The sequence below is a fragment of the Chanos chanos genome, chromosome 5 (assembly GCF_902362185.1).
Source record: "Chanos chanos chromosome 5, fChaCha1.1, whole genome shotgun sequence".
In the NCBI taxonomy this organism is placed as follows: Eukaryota; Metazoa; Chordata; class Actinopteri; order Gonorynchiformes; family Chanidae; genus Chanos; species Chanos chanos.
Window position 1 is genome coordinate 44,421,684 of NC_044499.1, and position 15,828 is coordinate 44,437,511.

At 37.0% G+C, this 15,828-nt stretch overlaps 1 protein-coding gene across 1 annotated transcript in view; it reads right to left on the bottom strand.

The window, feature by feature from the left end:
• pcdh15b (protocadherin-related 15b) overlaps nt 1-340 on the bottom strand; it is a 79,270-nt gene extending 78,930 nt beyond the window's left edge. Inside the window, exon 1 of the mRNA XM_030773742.1 lies at nt 250-340. Coding sequence (XP_030629602.1) covers nt 250-340 — 91 coding nt within the window. The remainder of the gene's footprint in view (nt 1-249) is intronic.
• Nucleotides 341-15,828: the final 15,488 nt, after the last annotated feature.

Genomic DNA, 15,828 nt, shown 5'->3' on the forward strand with positions numbered 1-15,828 from the left:
GTCTCTCTGTGTTATCAACAGTGGTTTGTCTCACAGTGAATACGCTTCAGAATGCTTCACTGTCTTGCTAGTGAATAGCTGACCTGATGCTGATGAACATTCTTAAAAATTGTATTTCATAACTCCTGCAACTGCGGATGTGTATTGATGGTGACATTTAAGAAATGCTTTTCAAACTCAGAAACAAGCAAACCCAAGACCAAGACAATCACTATTCTGGGCTTCAAAAAGTCAATGTGAAAAGCTTACCTTCTGAGTCTTGAGACAAGCTGGAGGCACTGAATAGAAGGAGTCCTATGCCTATACTCAACCATTTGAAGAGCCACGAATGCTGGCGCATTTTCCTCATACGTTACTGCTTGCCTACCTGAAGAGAGGAAAGAAAAAAAATTGGTTTTCCTTGGATATATCATAAAATATTTTAGTCAAGGTTAGCTTAGAGATCAGCATCATTTCAAAGAGCAAAATAAAAACATAAGCTATATCACATAGTGCAGTATTTGGTATGGTGCAAAGCAATCTTGCAGTCGACAGTAAAACGCAATTCTGATCCTTTAATGGTGTTTTCAGTTTTCTAGAACTACTAGGCTTCTAACACAGAAAGAATTTTACTTCATCTATTTAGTATTTAATATTACAAAACCCAAATTATGTTCGCAATTAGTAAGACAATGTAGGTTGCTATAACTGTCTCCATTATGATGTTATAACCTTCTTTTACTTCATGGACATTATGGATTAGGTGTACCTTTGGAAATATTGCATCAATCTCATGTTCACTTTTAATAGCACAAGGAAGGAACAGCATTTGCTGCACATATAACCTTTTCCTTTGAAGTCAGCAGGGAGACTGATAGTTCTGTCCATATGAGATATGTTACAACCCATAGCAAAGTACATCTTTGAAGTTTGCTACATGTCTGAAGGGTCAATGATTCCCTTCCTGAAATAGGCTCAAAGCCCAATATCTTTTGACAGGGCTGGGATGGTGAGCAGAATTGCACTAAAATGAAATACAAGGTCAAATCACTGGTTACTTATAACCAAAAAAGAAAAAAAAAAACTGTGTTCACCTTTAACTTGAAATTGTATGGCACTTGGAAACTGAAGTGCATATTCTGAATGGGAACAGTAGGCTACTAAAAACAGAGCAAGCAAATCAATGCTATTATGTTGTCTAGCTTTGGAGTCTAAGAGACAGTGTTCTCTCTACACTCCCTACCAACAGCTTACCCTTACAAAGCATTTCTCAAAAAAGGTAAGTACACCACAGTTAACTGTATTTGGAAATATCCTATTAGAGATTAGTAATAAATGCTGATTACTTTCACAAATGGAAAACAGTGTTTGTGGAAAATTAAACATTTATATATTTTTACGTTAATACATATATTTCAGCCACCTAAACTGCACAAAAAAGTCCTGCGTATATCCAAAGAAACAGAGAACAGTCAGTAGTACAAGAACACTTGGAGAATACTACTTACAAGCTGTTTAAAAGCATTGATTGCACCAGCATTAACAGTAATCACAAAACCGTGGTTTCTTTTTAATCATTTTCATTTTCATTGAAAGTTTTAGGAAAGGACAGAGGGAAAAAAAATCTGTGAAAGAGAGAGTAACATGTGTTGTCAAGAATACCACATCAAAACCTCTCTCATTCGGAGCCATTCAAGCCTCTGTCATGCTAGCCGACTGATCATTATGAGCAGTCTTTGTTCTTCGCGACCAAGATAGTCTTTTGAGAGACAAATGTAATTTCACCCTGTCTATTGTCAGAACGAATGCATATCTTTTCCTTTTGTGCGTCTATTCAAAGATCCTCTGAAAATCCAACAAGAGACACTTCAGCATATCCTCTTGAGGATCTCAAGGATTCAACGGATTAATGACGAGCAAAATATGTCAAAGTATTGAAAGGGAGGAAGTGTATCATGTTACTTGGCTCTAAGGCCTATTACTGGAATCCACACACAAACAGACAACAACGTCCTATGCGCAATATTGTAGCCTGTGCCCCAGTATGTTGTTGGTGTCCAATAAGCTAATGGCCCAAGACACTACTTTCCACTTTAATCCCACACAGTAACAGAGACAACACCTGGTGTATTGCATGATTGCCTCTGCCTCCAAGAGGAACAATTTTACAAAGAGGGTTCTGTTCCCCAAAACAATTGATTGTTGTATAGCTAAACCTGGGGAAAAAATGGAAACGTATGAGAGAGAGAGAGAGAGAGAGAGAGAGAGAGAGAGAGCCGAAAAAAAACCCCAACCAAAACACAAGGCAAGCACAGTAAGATGAAAGGAAAACTGAGTAATAATATCACAGTATCACAAACAGACAATGAAAAAGCACAAGGTTGTATTATTTAGGATGACTTTTTTTTTCCTCTCTACAAATGAAACATACATGAGACTAAAAGATCCATCACAGGAGAAATGTGGGATATGAAGGCCCAGTTCTAACCTGAGTGGGTACAAAATCTGACAGAGATCAGTAAGGTAATGGGCCACAATGAACCCAGTAACAACCATTATCCATTACAGTCACCCATGTCCCACTGGCTGTGGTGACGTACACCATTAGCCCTGCCATTCAGTGGAGAGAAAACAATACTCGGAGAATAATGAGGCAGATGAGAAATGCAATACACGGAACTGAATGTAGCACTGATTGATTGCTCTCATAGGCAATTAACTTGCTGCAAAATAAACCACCACTACTTCTCTGCTTCTATAAACCATTCATCATTTTCATAGATGCTACTGTACAGGAATGAGTTCCCATACAATATCATAACAACAACGTAAGATGATCAACAGTATGAGGTTCTGGTGTTTTGTAAAGCAACAATGAGAATCTACCATGTTACAACAGGAGTTTCACCAGAAAGTGGCAAAATCATATTAATTCATTCTTGTTAGACTACATGCAACCACGCTGCTGTTTCCAGGTACATTAGATGAGTGGGTGAAATTGAACATCCATAATCTGCAGAAATGTTAATAAGTCTCAGTTACGGAGACTGAGTATACAGTACAGTTTAACTCCAACACCCCACAAACACGTGAATTTGTAGGGTTCAGTCAGGCATGTGACTGCCATGATGTGGCAGAAAGCTGCTGTGAAGAGAGACTCCAGGACTAATAGTGAGAAATGCCAGTCTACAGTATGAGGTTATCAGGCACTGTGGAGTTTCTGAGTGACCAGAACCATCTTCTTCTGTTTACCCCGCAAGAGGCAGTGCAACGTCATTGCCAATATCAACCTCACATTAAAATGAATTAAAATGAGGAGTGGAAGGGAAAAAAAATCTAATTGGGGTCAATCCAAATTCGTTAGTAAGCCCTTTGATTCATAAAATGCAAAAGTAATGATTAACTGACATGTACTTTTGTGAAGATGAATGATCAGAATAAGGGGAACAAATTAATATAATTACATGCTTTATCATCCAGATTGCCACAAATGAATGTCTACATTGCAGTGCTTTAGTGTTTATCATAATGAAGGGAACTGACAATGCAAAGTAAACTGGGCATGTGGGCCACATATTATTCTAAAACAAAACTTCAGCTGAATCCTGTCTGACTCCTTTTCTCTTGGAAACATCCTCTGACTTATTCTGTGAGTTGTTTCTCCTCAGCAAGCTAAATCTATGGAAAATCATCAAGGAAATGGAAAAAATTATGAAAATGGCTAATTTGTTACTGGCAAACGTATGTATTTTTGCATAATACAGGATCTGCTAGATACTCAGAACATGGGGTAAAAGCCCAACCTCTCAAACAAAATAGACCATAAATCTCATAGATATGTAAAATAATACCTAACTGTCTTTCACATTATTCATTTATTCAAAAAATGACAAACCGTTTTGAGTATTTTGGTTTTACTGATTCCATATTGAAATTATGCTAAAAATGCAAACAAATTTGTGTATGCATGTCTATGACCTGTATCCATGATTAATCACAATCAACTCTGTCACCAACTGAGTTATATGTTGTGTGATCAAGTATGATTAGTCTGCACTGAGAGCAGGTACAAAAGAGAGGTGCAAAGACTTAAACTATTTTCAACAAACCACATATTTACTATAAGCACATAGAAATTTGGCACTTGATGAAATATGAATTAATATCTAAAGTTCCAGAAATGATAAATCAGATGTTGGTGGGGTTTTTCCCCCTTTGTTTTTTGACATGGCTATATATCGATCATACATACAAATGAAGATTGGAGTCTCATTTGGCTTGTTAGACAGTGCCAAAACACAGTGCAGTGCCTTCTGAATCCGTGCATTTAGTTTGCATAGATGGGAACAACTCTACACACATCACAGTAATCTTCAAGGAGTGTTCTGTGTGAAGGTCTAGTGTTTGACCTTCACCAAAAGGGTGAAAAGAAATGGACCTTGCTCAGTTTATGAGTGCAGATTGTTCAGGTATGGCAAATGCTGATTTGTTGTTTGTTTGGTTGTTCCAAATTACAAGCTTATTTCATTCTGCAGGTGCTCTGAATGCCTCTGGTCAGTGTTTTGTCCAGGTGACTTGGATGAATTAGACAGACTAACATCTCTAAGCAGCTGATTTAAGAAGCTTTGTTTGATGAGTGTGCTCCAGCTAAATGAGCATTTACTATCATTGCCTGAGTGCAGGATAAATCCAATTACTCACAGTCTTTAATGAGACAGGCAGAGACAGCAAAACAATGATGGCCAGTGGAGTCATGACTCAACAGGCTTTGGGTGAATATGGACAGAAACTGGGAAACATGCATAGGCATCCATGTATGTGTGAATGCACATAGGAACATGCATGTGTGCGTGCACACACACACACACACACACACACACACACACACACATACACACACACACACACACAGAGTAAATTTTGTAGGCTATTCCACTGCAACTATCAAAATCTAAACAAGGGTTACTGAACTAGCAATATTAGCAGAAGCTGAGTGAAGGTATTCAACAAGCTTTGTCCCTTGCCTGATGCTCTTCTATAAGATGTCAGGTCAGTCCATAGATATCTGGATCTAGTGATCCAGTGCAGTTATAAAGCTGTGCTCCTTTATAGCAGGCTATATGTTGCTAAAACAGGCCCTCTGTTGAGGACTGGTCTTTCAATTATCTGTTCCATACAGAGCATGTGTTTATTTTTGTAAATATATTACTCTGTTCTCATGGTGTCTTGACTACAAACTAGGAGTGACTTGTTTGTTGTCTCATTTAATGTTTGGAAACAGATACCACCACAAGCAACAGCAGACGACTTATAGGAACAATGGAGCATGTGTCAATAATGAATGAGGCTAGAAAGGGAAGTGTCCAGTATTTTTTTCTCATATAGTTAGGTGAAGTATAGAACTGCCTCATAGCTAGAGCATGCAGTAACAAATTAAACTGCCTCTTCATTAGTACTATTCAGTCAAAATCATTTGGATGGAATCCTTTAGACTGTAAATACCTCAAACAAAATGTAAAGTGTTAATTAACACATATACATCTAAATTTACGATCAATCAATCGTGTGTTTGATTAAAATGCAGTACACATAACAATATATATGATCTTCATTACCATATAAATATCCATACATATTATATTAATCTCTTTGCACCAGCAATGAACTCGAGGTGTTCAGCTGATTCCGTGGCAAACAGGTGAAATCAGTCTTGATAGACGTGGTTTCTTCGGAAGGTCAAGGAAAACCAATACGCCTCGGAGATTAAAATACGAAAGTCTTTGCGTTTTGTGTGTTAAGAAACATTCAACAATGTAAAACTATAAGAAAGTTAATTTCTATTCATTTCTTGGTCGGCTGAAATGTTGGACTCCAGCCGAAAGCGGACAGGCACAATCTCATTTGTTCTCAACGATTAAATCCAGGGTCAGGCACTTGTAATGAAATTAGGATTTTTTTGTCTTCCAATCCAAGCGTGACCTCAGAATACTCAGAATAGCCACAACAGTTTAGCATAGAACAAGCGGCTTTTATATATGATTTGTTGGTTTCACTCTCAGTGGGCACTTTGATTAAATTGGTTGAACTTTTGAGGCAACAGATTGTTGCGAATGTACGGGTGTAATTGCATGAATCCCCCAGTAATCGTCCAGCCCTTATTCAAAAATGTGCCTCTCATCGGCGATTAAATTGAGTTTAAAACCAGATTTTGATCAAATGCAGTTTTACGAGACGGTTTTCATTTAGCACAGCATACGACAGTAGTGCATCATTTCTGGTTTTCCAGTAGCCTATCATTTGTAAATTTTCAGTAAGGTTTTCTCGTGCTCATTTAAATGCAACGTCCCTCTACACAGTGGACAAACTGAAAAGCGCATCAATTTCCCAAAGTAAGAAGATTCCTTAAACACCGCTACTGAAACAGTCGCCTGATTACCCCTCTACCAAACAGGAAAATTGTGTCAACCTGTCACCGGGATAACACACAATTCAGTCTGTCAGTTTTACTTCAAGTTCCCTCGTCCCGGAATTCTAGACAACTTTTCATAATCGAGTTTCATATACAAATATCTATATACAGGGGGAAAAGTCTTACCATATTCGGTCTGAAGCCATGTAAATCCTCCTCAGAAGGGGTAAATCAGAAACTGCTTCTTAGTACAAAATGCATCCCCAGGAATCTCCATTCACCAGGAACACTGCTGCCCTCTGTCTTTAATTTACACCTTTAAAACGGGGTCTCAGAAAAGACACGCTCTTACTTATGAAGAGGAGCAACGCATAATTTAAGTTCCCTGGTAGAAAAGTCATATGTAGTCTTAAGGTGATCTTAAAGTCCAGTCTGTCTCCACAGCAGACATCGATTTTCAGAAAGCGAATGACCCTTAAATCCGCGTATATAGGCTATACCTTACGTGGGAGTAATCGTATTAGCCAGCAGCGTGTGTGTGTGTAGAGAGAGCAGCGGCATATCCCGTGTGCTCCGATTCACCTACGCCGTGGCGTAGAAAAACGCGATGCGCTTGCCTGTGAAAACCCCTGACGAAATTTGAGAATCATTTGACAAAAAGAAATAGCAAACTTCTTCCAAAGCGCGCTCCAGAATTGCAACAGTTCATCACAGGTGAGCTAAAACACCCGTTTAATCGCAGTAATGGAATACTTTGGAATGCTAAATATCCAGATACGCTCCAGATCTCATAAGACAGTGAAAAGGCAGGGAGGGGTTCCACTGAAGAACAAATATAGCACACCGGTTTTAAACGCTGCTCTGTATTAGGACAGGGAATGCTATCAGTCCATCTGTTCCCTGAGTGGGATTACATTAAACCCCGTTGAGCTCCAGTATTCAGAAAACCAACCAGTAAAGGACCATCAAATAAGCAGAGGTCTGCCTCTGTGAAAGTGGTTTTCACTTGTGTGCTGATATCTTAACACACGTTGTAAAATCACAATATCTATAAACACAGTAAAAAAAAAAAAAAAAAAAAAAGGGGGAAAAAATTTATTAATACATCAGGGGTTTTCACATCCATGCTGGTTTCATCTACCCCTCAAGCAAGGATTTATTCAAAGAACACTCAGGTATGAGGATATTGTACAGTAGGCAGTGAGATTGCTGTCTTCAGTGTATCTAATGATAAGTTAAAATGACTGAATTCTTGCTCAGACATAACATCATGAAGAGCAGATGCTCTACTCTTGCATAGACAGAGAACAATTGTTTAATTATACATGTTAAATGATTTATTGGACACATCTGTTCATTGTAGAAATTATTCATTAAAATATGACACTGCAATTATATTTGGTAACTGTACAACCTCAGGTGCTCAAGCACTATAGAAGCTATTCATGAGTATCAGAGTATGTCATGGTCACATGAACACAGATCTGCTCAGCACTTCTACAAATAGGAATCTTTGGGGGACACTTCTAGTCAACATCCCTAGCTAAACCATTGATCAGAAAACTGAATTTAACAGCCAAGGACCAGTTTTACACACAGCCTTACAGTTCTTAAAAAACACATGGTGTGAAACATAGCTGTTTTTACATACTGTACATCTCATTTCTATCTGCTAGAGCTCTTTGTTGAGTTCTCATAACATCATAGTTCGGTCCTAACCAACAAGGCACTCTCTATCTGAATTTCCTCTTGGGAGAAAAAAAAATTAACCCTAAGCACCGACAGCTTATCAGACTTTGACATACTGGTCCACAAAAAGATAATATAGTCTTTTCTAAGTCTTATTCAGACTATACAGAACCAAATAACTTCCCCAATTTCCCTGGTCCATATGGCATTCAAACACAATTGACTGCATTGTTTGGATAGTAAGACCTGCAATAAGGTACATTTTTGAATCAGTCCATAAGTTCCCCTTTGCACTGCTTTCTTATTGTGTTTAACACAAAGCGTATGCGGCCAGACGGCCAGATTGCAAAAGCCTATTGTTAGCACTTGAGGCAATAAGCCCAATTAGCAGCCATAAGTCTCATTAATAGATCAATACTCAAAACTGTAAATGAGAGCTACAGCAAGGAAATAAGAAATAATACTGGATTACGTCAGTGCAGCCTAGAAATCATTTATTTGTATCCTCTGGAGGAAACAGTAATTTTAGATATTGTTTGACATAAGCAATTGGAGCTAATCTTTCATTACCCATATGACAAAGACCTTATCTCTCTGTTTCACCATATTTAATTCAGTGTTTAAAAAAAAAAAAAAAAACCATGAAGAGATAAGAGCTTTGAAAGCCCATAAATGTCATCTCTCAGAGAAAATGAACATGCATTAATTGTAATCAAATATGTCTGTGTATGTTAACACGCTAGAGGAAAAAAGGTAGAGTAGGGGATATAAATAGCCACACATGTGAATCAACAGGAGGGTGTATATTGAAGATGAGTCAAGCAATCAGCAGGACAAAAACAGGTTCACTTTAAAACACACTGCTTTATCAACAATTTGCGACAACAACCAGAAAGTACATATGTAGTTGGGTTTGTTCAAAATGCCTGCTCTGCAGATGACATTATGATGGAATTTGTACTTATAATAATGACACTGTAACATACCTATTTATATATGTTGTAACTGAATGAGGGTTGTTCTGGAGGGCTGGATACTGCAGATTATCCAGGTGTCTGTTATGGAGACACTGTGGCTAGAAACTGGTTGTGATTGTTCAGTTAAGCATTAATGAAAAGAAAAGAATAGGAGAGGGTTTTCAAGGACCAGAGTAACAATATCTTAGGTTATTACTTTATTACGGGTTTATTATCGTGCCTAAGCAGTTATGATGGTAATGGGAAAACGCTGACAGAAAATGAATCAACCAGTCTCTTTTCTCTTAGATGAAGTAGAGACAAAAAAGACCTACATTTTTAAAAGAAAAACTATTTTAAAAAAATCTTACAAAAACAAGTAAAAGATCCTATTTATTTCTTTTACTATAACAACCATCATGATTAGTATGATGGTTTGTGCACAGTGGATGCTAACTGAGTACACCATGGCATTTTGCTTTGTAAAATGTATCTAAAGCATTGTTTGATATTAACACCTTGATTTCAGTGACTTCAGTTTGTTCAAAATGATGCTCCTTTAAACGGATGTGTCATATCAGAAGAACAATGTCTTAGACTATGCATTATAATTTCTTTGTTTTTCACATATTTAGTAATTAAGATGTCTCATGTATTCTGGTTGGAGTTTCAACACATTTTAAAAAGAAATGGACTAGGTTTTCCAAAACTACAAATCTCTTGATTACCTTTTGTTGTTGTTGTTATATTGTTTACATTAATGCAATATTTCAGTGCTCCATTTTTTTTCCATTGTTATCCACCTTTAGTGTGAGACATTTTTGAAAAATGTTCACCCAGGCAATATCCACACAGCTCCAATAGCCCTCTCTTCTCTTAAGCGTTGTAACACATTCAGTTTCTCATATGTCCTATCAGTAAAGTAACCATATTAATCAACAGTACAAATCCTTTGTGATAAGGCTACTCTAAATTCAACCACAAATCTATGTAGTTTTCCCTGTAGAAAAGTACACTCCTTATAGTTTTTCCATTTACGTTTTAAATATCTAACAGTATGGCCACAATAAAACATTGATCTAGTTTTGCTGCATGTGAGCAAGATGACCCTTTGCAGAGAATCACACAGTGTCATCAGAATTTTGAAGTCAATTTTTGTGGAATTGTTAAACAACTATCCTATAAAGAAAAGGCCACAATGAATTACCCCCCTGGGTCCTATTTTCTGGACACTGTTTCCATGTTTGTGTAGGGCTCCACATCAAACCATTTCTAAAGGACATTGTAGATAAATGGATGCATACCCTCTCTCCACATGCTGAGAGAGAGAGAGAGAGAGAGAGAGAGAGAGGGAGGGACACAGAGAGAGAGAGAGAGAGAGAGAGAGAGCAAGCTTAGGTAATCACTTTAGCAGTTCACTGTCTCAGGGCAACCCCTGACTGTAGATTTCACTTTAAATACACTACCTAACAGAATAAACAAGCAGCTGAATATTATATTAAGTAAACCAGCTAAAATAGGATCATCCGCTATTCCAGTTGTGGTAACTAAATTAACTTATGACACTGTACATCATATTGTACTGTGCATTGTAATAGTAAACACTTTGTGTCCTTTTCAACATGTTCCGGCTTGAATAATTTGTATATTCCTGCTCAGCAACTTAAAAAAAAAAAAAAGTTTGTGTGTTAGAGTTTGCATTTAAATGTTTAGTAGTTACTTCCTGTCTAAGAGTTTTCAGTCCATATGAAGTCTACTGATGCACATGAATGTTGTGAGGTCTGCAGGATGACACATCTAGAGAATTTAAAGGTAGCAGTGCAGACCATTATCAGGGAGCTAATTGTGCTTCCTCTGATGGCAGAGTAGGGGCCTGTGGCAAGCAGTGTGATAGCTGGCTGAACACACAGACAAACCGCTTTAAAATGTCAAAGCCACTATTAAATGTGAAGTCTGAGTTATTGCATCGGTCTTCACTGTCAACACACGTCTGCTGTTTAAAGGGAAATTTTGCCTCCAGTTTCATAACACATTTGACAAAGCTATTTATATCTGTGTATGGAAAAGGCATGTATAACTTAAAAGTTATTTGTTTTTGCTAAAACTTAGCATATCCTTTCATCATTTAGATCTCAGTAAAATTATGAAAATAAATTAACTCCCATAATAAGTAAACACCTTATACCTTACAGTGAGGGTTTCACCTCTCTGTATTTAGCTTCTGACATTTAAGTGTAGACAACTTTAACAATTGCGTTGAGTGTCTATGGCGAATGTAAACTCATATAACATTCAAAAGGAATACTTCTGAATTAAGTAAGTGAAAGTATGTAGAGTCACAATATTGATTTGAATAGAAATGGATTAACTATAAACTATACATATGTATGTATGTGGGTGGCAGTTTGTTCGACAAATATTAGTAAAGTAACAAAACAAACTTTTTCAAAGAGATCAGACAGCAGCATCCTCAACTATGGGAACCTTATGCAACAGCATGTGTCCTGCAGCAGTCTCCAGTATGAATCATTTGTTCAGAATGGTGGCAATCACAATACACCATGAAAAAAAACCCCCTGCTTTCTCTCTTAGTTTGCAAAAGCCATTCATGACCTTTCCCTTGAGGGGCGTCATTAGAAATGTAACAGTATTTTTAAACCAATACTTAAAAATATAGCCCGCAACTACAAAACCTTAGGTTCCAAAGATCTGAACATTATTTAGGAATCAAAATAGCAACTTGAAGATATTGGAAAGAATGAAAGTTCACAAAGTGTTTCCTAGCTTAGCTTGTAGAAACTTTGAGAAGCCACAAGAAGGTGATTACCACAGATTACTTCCACCTGCCTGTACTTGCAGTCAATAGCACCTGAGAGACAGGGTGCCCACTGCAGTGAACTTGCACTAATGAAGCTAATTACGAGAGAAGTAGAAGGACGCTGCAAGGTCTTCTGTTATAAAGGCCTACCATAAAGACTGCAGACGGACTTTGTAGGGGGTTTACGTAAGTGTATTTACAACCTACTTATTCCAACAGCTCTGTTGGCCCCTAGACTGAATTGATTTATCCCATAAAATCATTCTGAATATTAATTGAAGTTAGAGAACAGAGGCAAAGAGAGTTCTCAGTGTGACATTTTACACACCCACTGAGTCCATGGTGAAAATTATGTAGAGCCTTAGCGGTGTTTGATGTTTGTTTTAGATGTGGATATTTGCTTGATTTGCACAGTTTTTTTTTTTCTCAATCTCTTCTTCTTCAGGGTCATGTTCAGTGGAGAGCAGTGCATATTAAAGCATGAGGAGTAAGCAACTGAAATATGCAACCATTTAAATAAAATAAGATTAAATGTACACACTAAAACTTGAAGACATCATGTTTTGTGTCTCTGTCTACAGAATGTCTTATGATACTGACTATTTAAATATTCTTTTAAAATTTCCACATCATGTAGTGCACGCAAAATAAATAAATTAATTTAAAAAAGGCAATCAACCTTTTTTTGATGACCATGGTGCCTGATTGCAGATCTCAACAGATTTAACTTTTTTTTTTCAGTCGTGGGCAGACGATGCCTTGTAGAGGAGTAGTCAGATGGAAATGGCAAATTCAACAGCAAGCTAAGAAATATTCTGTGACCACTCAAAATTCTCACATTGGAAGCTGACCCCACAGTCCTTTTGAAATCTATTTCTTGTTTGCTTGCCGTCCTGTGTCTATGCTTATGGCTAGTTGTCCTTAGAAACTGGTGACAAAACCCTTACTCTAATCATAACTTTTCTCTAAGTTATGTTTACTGAAAGTGTGGTATAACATTTGTTGTTAGAGAGGGTGTTGTTGATGGCTTCTTAATCGTGGGTTGTGTTTACATAATTCAGATGCTCTACTGATAGGTACTGCATGTGCTTGTTAATGGAGTTATGATACTTGTTAATTTAAAATAATTCAGACATCTTTAAAAGTAATAGTGCTGATAGCATCCAAGCTTTAGCATGTATGATACAAAAAAACCCAGTTATTTTAATTCCAGCACAGTTAATAACTGAGAGAGACATACATAATGAGTTCGAAAACCATGTATGTATGGTATTTTTTAAAAATATTCGACCTATCCACTTAGTGAATGATACCATTCAACTGTGCAGTTTTGAAGAGTGAGGAGAAAACAGAAATGAAACTTACATAACCTCTGAGAGAGAAATGTGTTATGGAGCTTCTTAAAAATTAATACATTTTGGTCTGGTTGCTCCATGATGTATTCATCATGATTAGACTTTCTTTTGCGCTTTGCCTCATTAATCGGTGCACTGAACAATGGTTTCCCAATCATACACACATGACTGCTTTTATCGCAATGCCACCAGGTCAGGCTTTACTTGTTATAACCAGAGTCTTCTCTCAATTTTCTCAATGCCTTCATCAACCACTTTAAGGCTGGGATAAAGTAAACTCATGAAGACCGCTGATATGTAATTAAGTTTTTATACTAATAGGTTGTTCTTTTCAATTTCAACTGCTCATTGGTACCCTAAAAATTCACTTAGGAGGTGGAGGTAAATTTTGAGCTTCTGGTTACGTCGCATTTGGCGTTAACAAGATGCCCCAATTCACTGCATTCATGTTTCGGTCTTAAATGCTGTATGTTGTCATATTTTTCAATACTGAGATGCAATTTTTGATGATGTGATGAACTATTTCAGTTTCGTCTGGTTTCTGAAAAGGTCAAATTATCACATTGTTAAAGACAGATACATATATTTTTTATGCTTTTTGAAATGAGCATGAAATCAGCTGGTGGCCATTGGCAACAAATCCTCCTATCTGTCAGAGCTTATGTCTGCATTGGAGAGATAATGAAGAATTATTGGTTATATGGACCTGAAGCCTGTGTTTGCCTTATTTTTAATTACCTGTCAGTTCTTGGCAGCTGTAAGCATAATAAATGTCATTGATCTGCAGAGCATTTTACCATGAGACTATTTGGCTGGGTCATCCAGATATTAACAACAAAGCATATTTCCTTTTTATTACGTATCTGACAGTAACTTTAGACTGTAGTGGGAACACCCAGAGGAAAGCACATTGTATGTTTTTGTGGTACTGAGAAAACTATCGTTCCGTCCCAAAAATGTCCACTTTAAAATCAAGTCAATTAAAAAAAAAAAATAAAGTTTTACCAATCACAATTAGATAGCTCATTCCCTTCGAGACATAAAGGACATTCAGCAAGGCTGGTGAGACTCTGTTTCTTGCACTGCTAACAAAGAAATTCACTGACGATGAGGTCATCAGAGGAGTTTTTTTTTTTTTTTTTTAAACCAGGAAGAATGGTTGACATCTCAGCTGCGGTGTCAGTTGATAACAGCAACCCATGCTAGCACTCTTCACTAGAATACTATGTGATAGAGTTAGAAGTGTTTTGTCTTTGCCAAAGAAGACAACTCTTTTTGAAGACTTTTGCCTTTATGTTGCCTTTATGAACTTAATGTTCACAAATGTTTCATGGTTTTGAATGCTTTATTACCTTAAAAACTTGACATGCTTCACTGGCCTTAATAGCTGAGCATGTACATCTAAATATTTGCTTTGCTATGGCTGTAGTCAAGGAGCGTATAAAGGGAAAAAATCTGTCCTGCTCAAATCTCAAGACTGTCTTGGCCTCCTACACTCTGACTAGCTCCAGCAATAAAGGCACTAGTGTAAGCACTTTCAAGGTCTCTGCTTATTTTGGGTTCTTTGCAAGAAAAAGGTGCATTTCACACTCATCCCATATCAAAGTCAATTCAAGTTATACAATTTAGATATACAAATATCAGATTATGTATTTACAAATAATCAATCAGTGGGTTAGTTTATTTCAAGGACTTTCAAGGAATTTTTATTGAATGAATCATTTCTAACCTGGACCTTCAAAATTTAGTTCAAGACAAATTGAATCCCACACAATGAATTCCATGAGATTTAGTGTTCGGTGACAGAAACTAATACTCGCCTAGCTACATAAGAGAACATTCTAACACATTGCTTTTAACTCAGAATGATTTAGCGGTGACATTTGTGGATGTGCTGTATGATTTAGAAATAAGGAAACACAAAGTCCTAATAAGTATTCAAATACAGCAGGCAGATTCAATGATCAATTGAAAGGTTAAACCCTTTTAGCTTTATTGGTGGTAGATAATCCTATCGATCTGTTTGCATTTAGACTCTTAGTCTGAAGGCACTGGAGGAACTACAAGAACTTAATCCTCAGAGACCCACTGTTGCAAAATGCAGTATTTCTTTTTGAAAATGTCAAATAATACCTAGTCCTAATTAAATATAAATATAACCTACACAGTCCAGCATCCTGACTTAAAAAATCTGTAATAGCAACATTTGTGAATGGAAAATTACATTCTGTAAGACATGTATCATCCAAAAGTGCAAGAACATTATTTCCTCCTTCTGGGCCACTGTTGTTCATATATTACGCTTTTTATTAGTGATATTTTCAGGTAATTTACACAAATGTAACAAAAAGGTCTCAGTGGTCATCACATAGAAGGTCCCACCACAGACTGTTCAATAAATCCATGTCAGATAAATTGCCCCATAATTTGCCTGACCAGGTGGAATATTACGTGCACTTTATGATACCCCTGTCTGTCTACTGAACTTAAAATACTAGTATCTGGAAATACTGAGCTAAATAAATCTTGGTGTAATTTGAAGATTTATTTTAACCACAGTTTCTGTACACACACACACACACACACACACATAAATAGTCACGTACCAGACTACATTTTTAC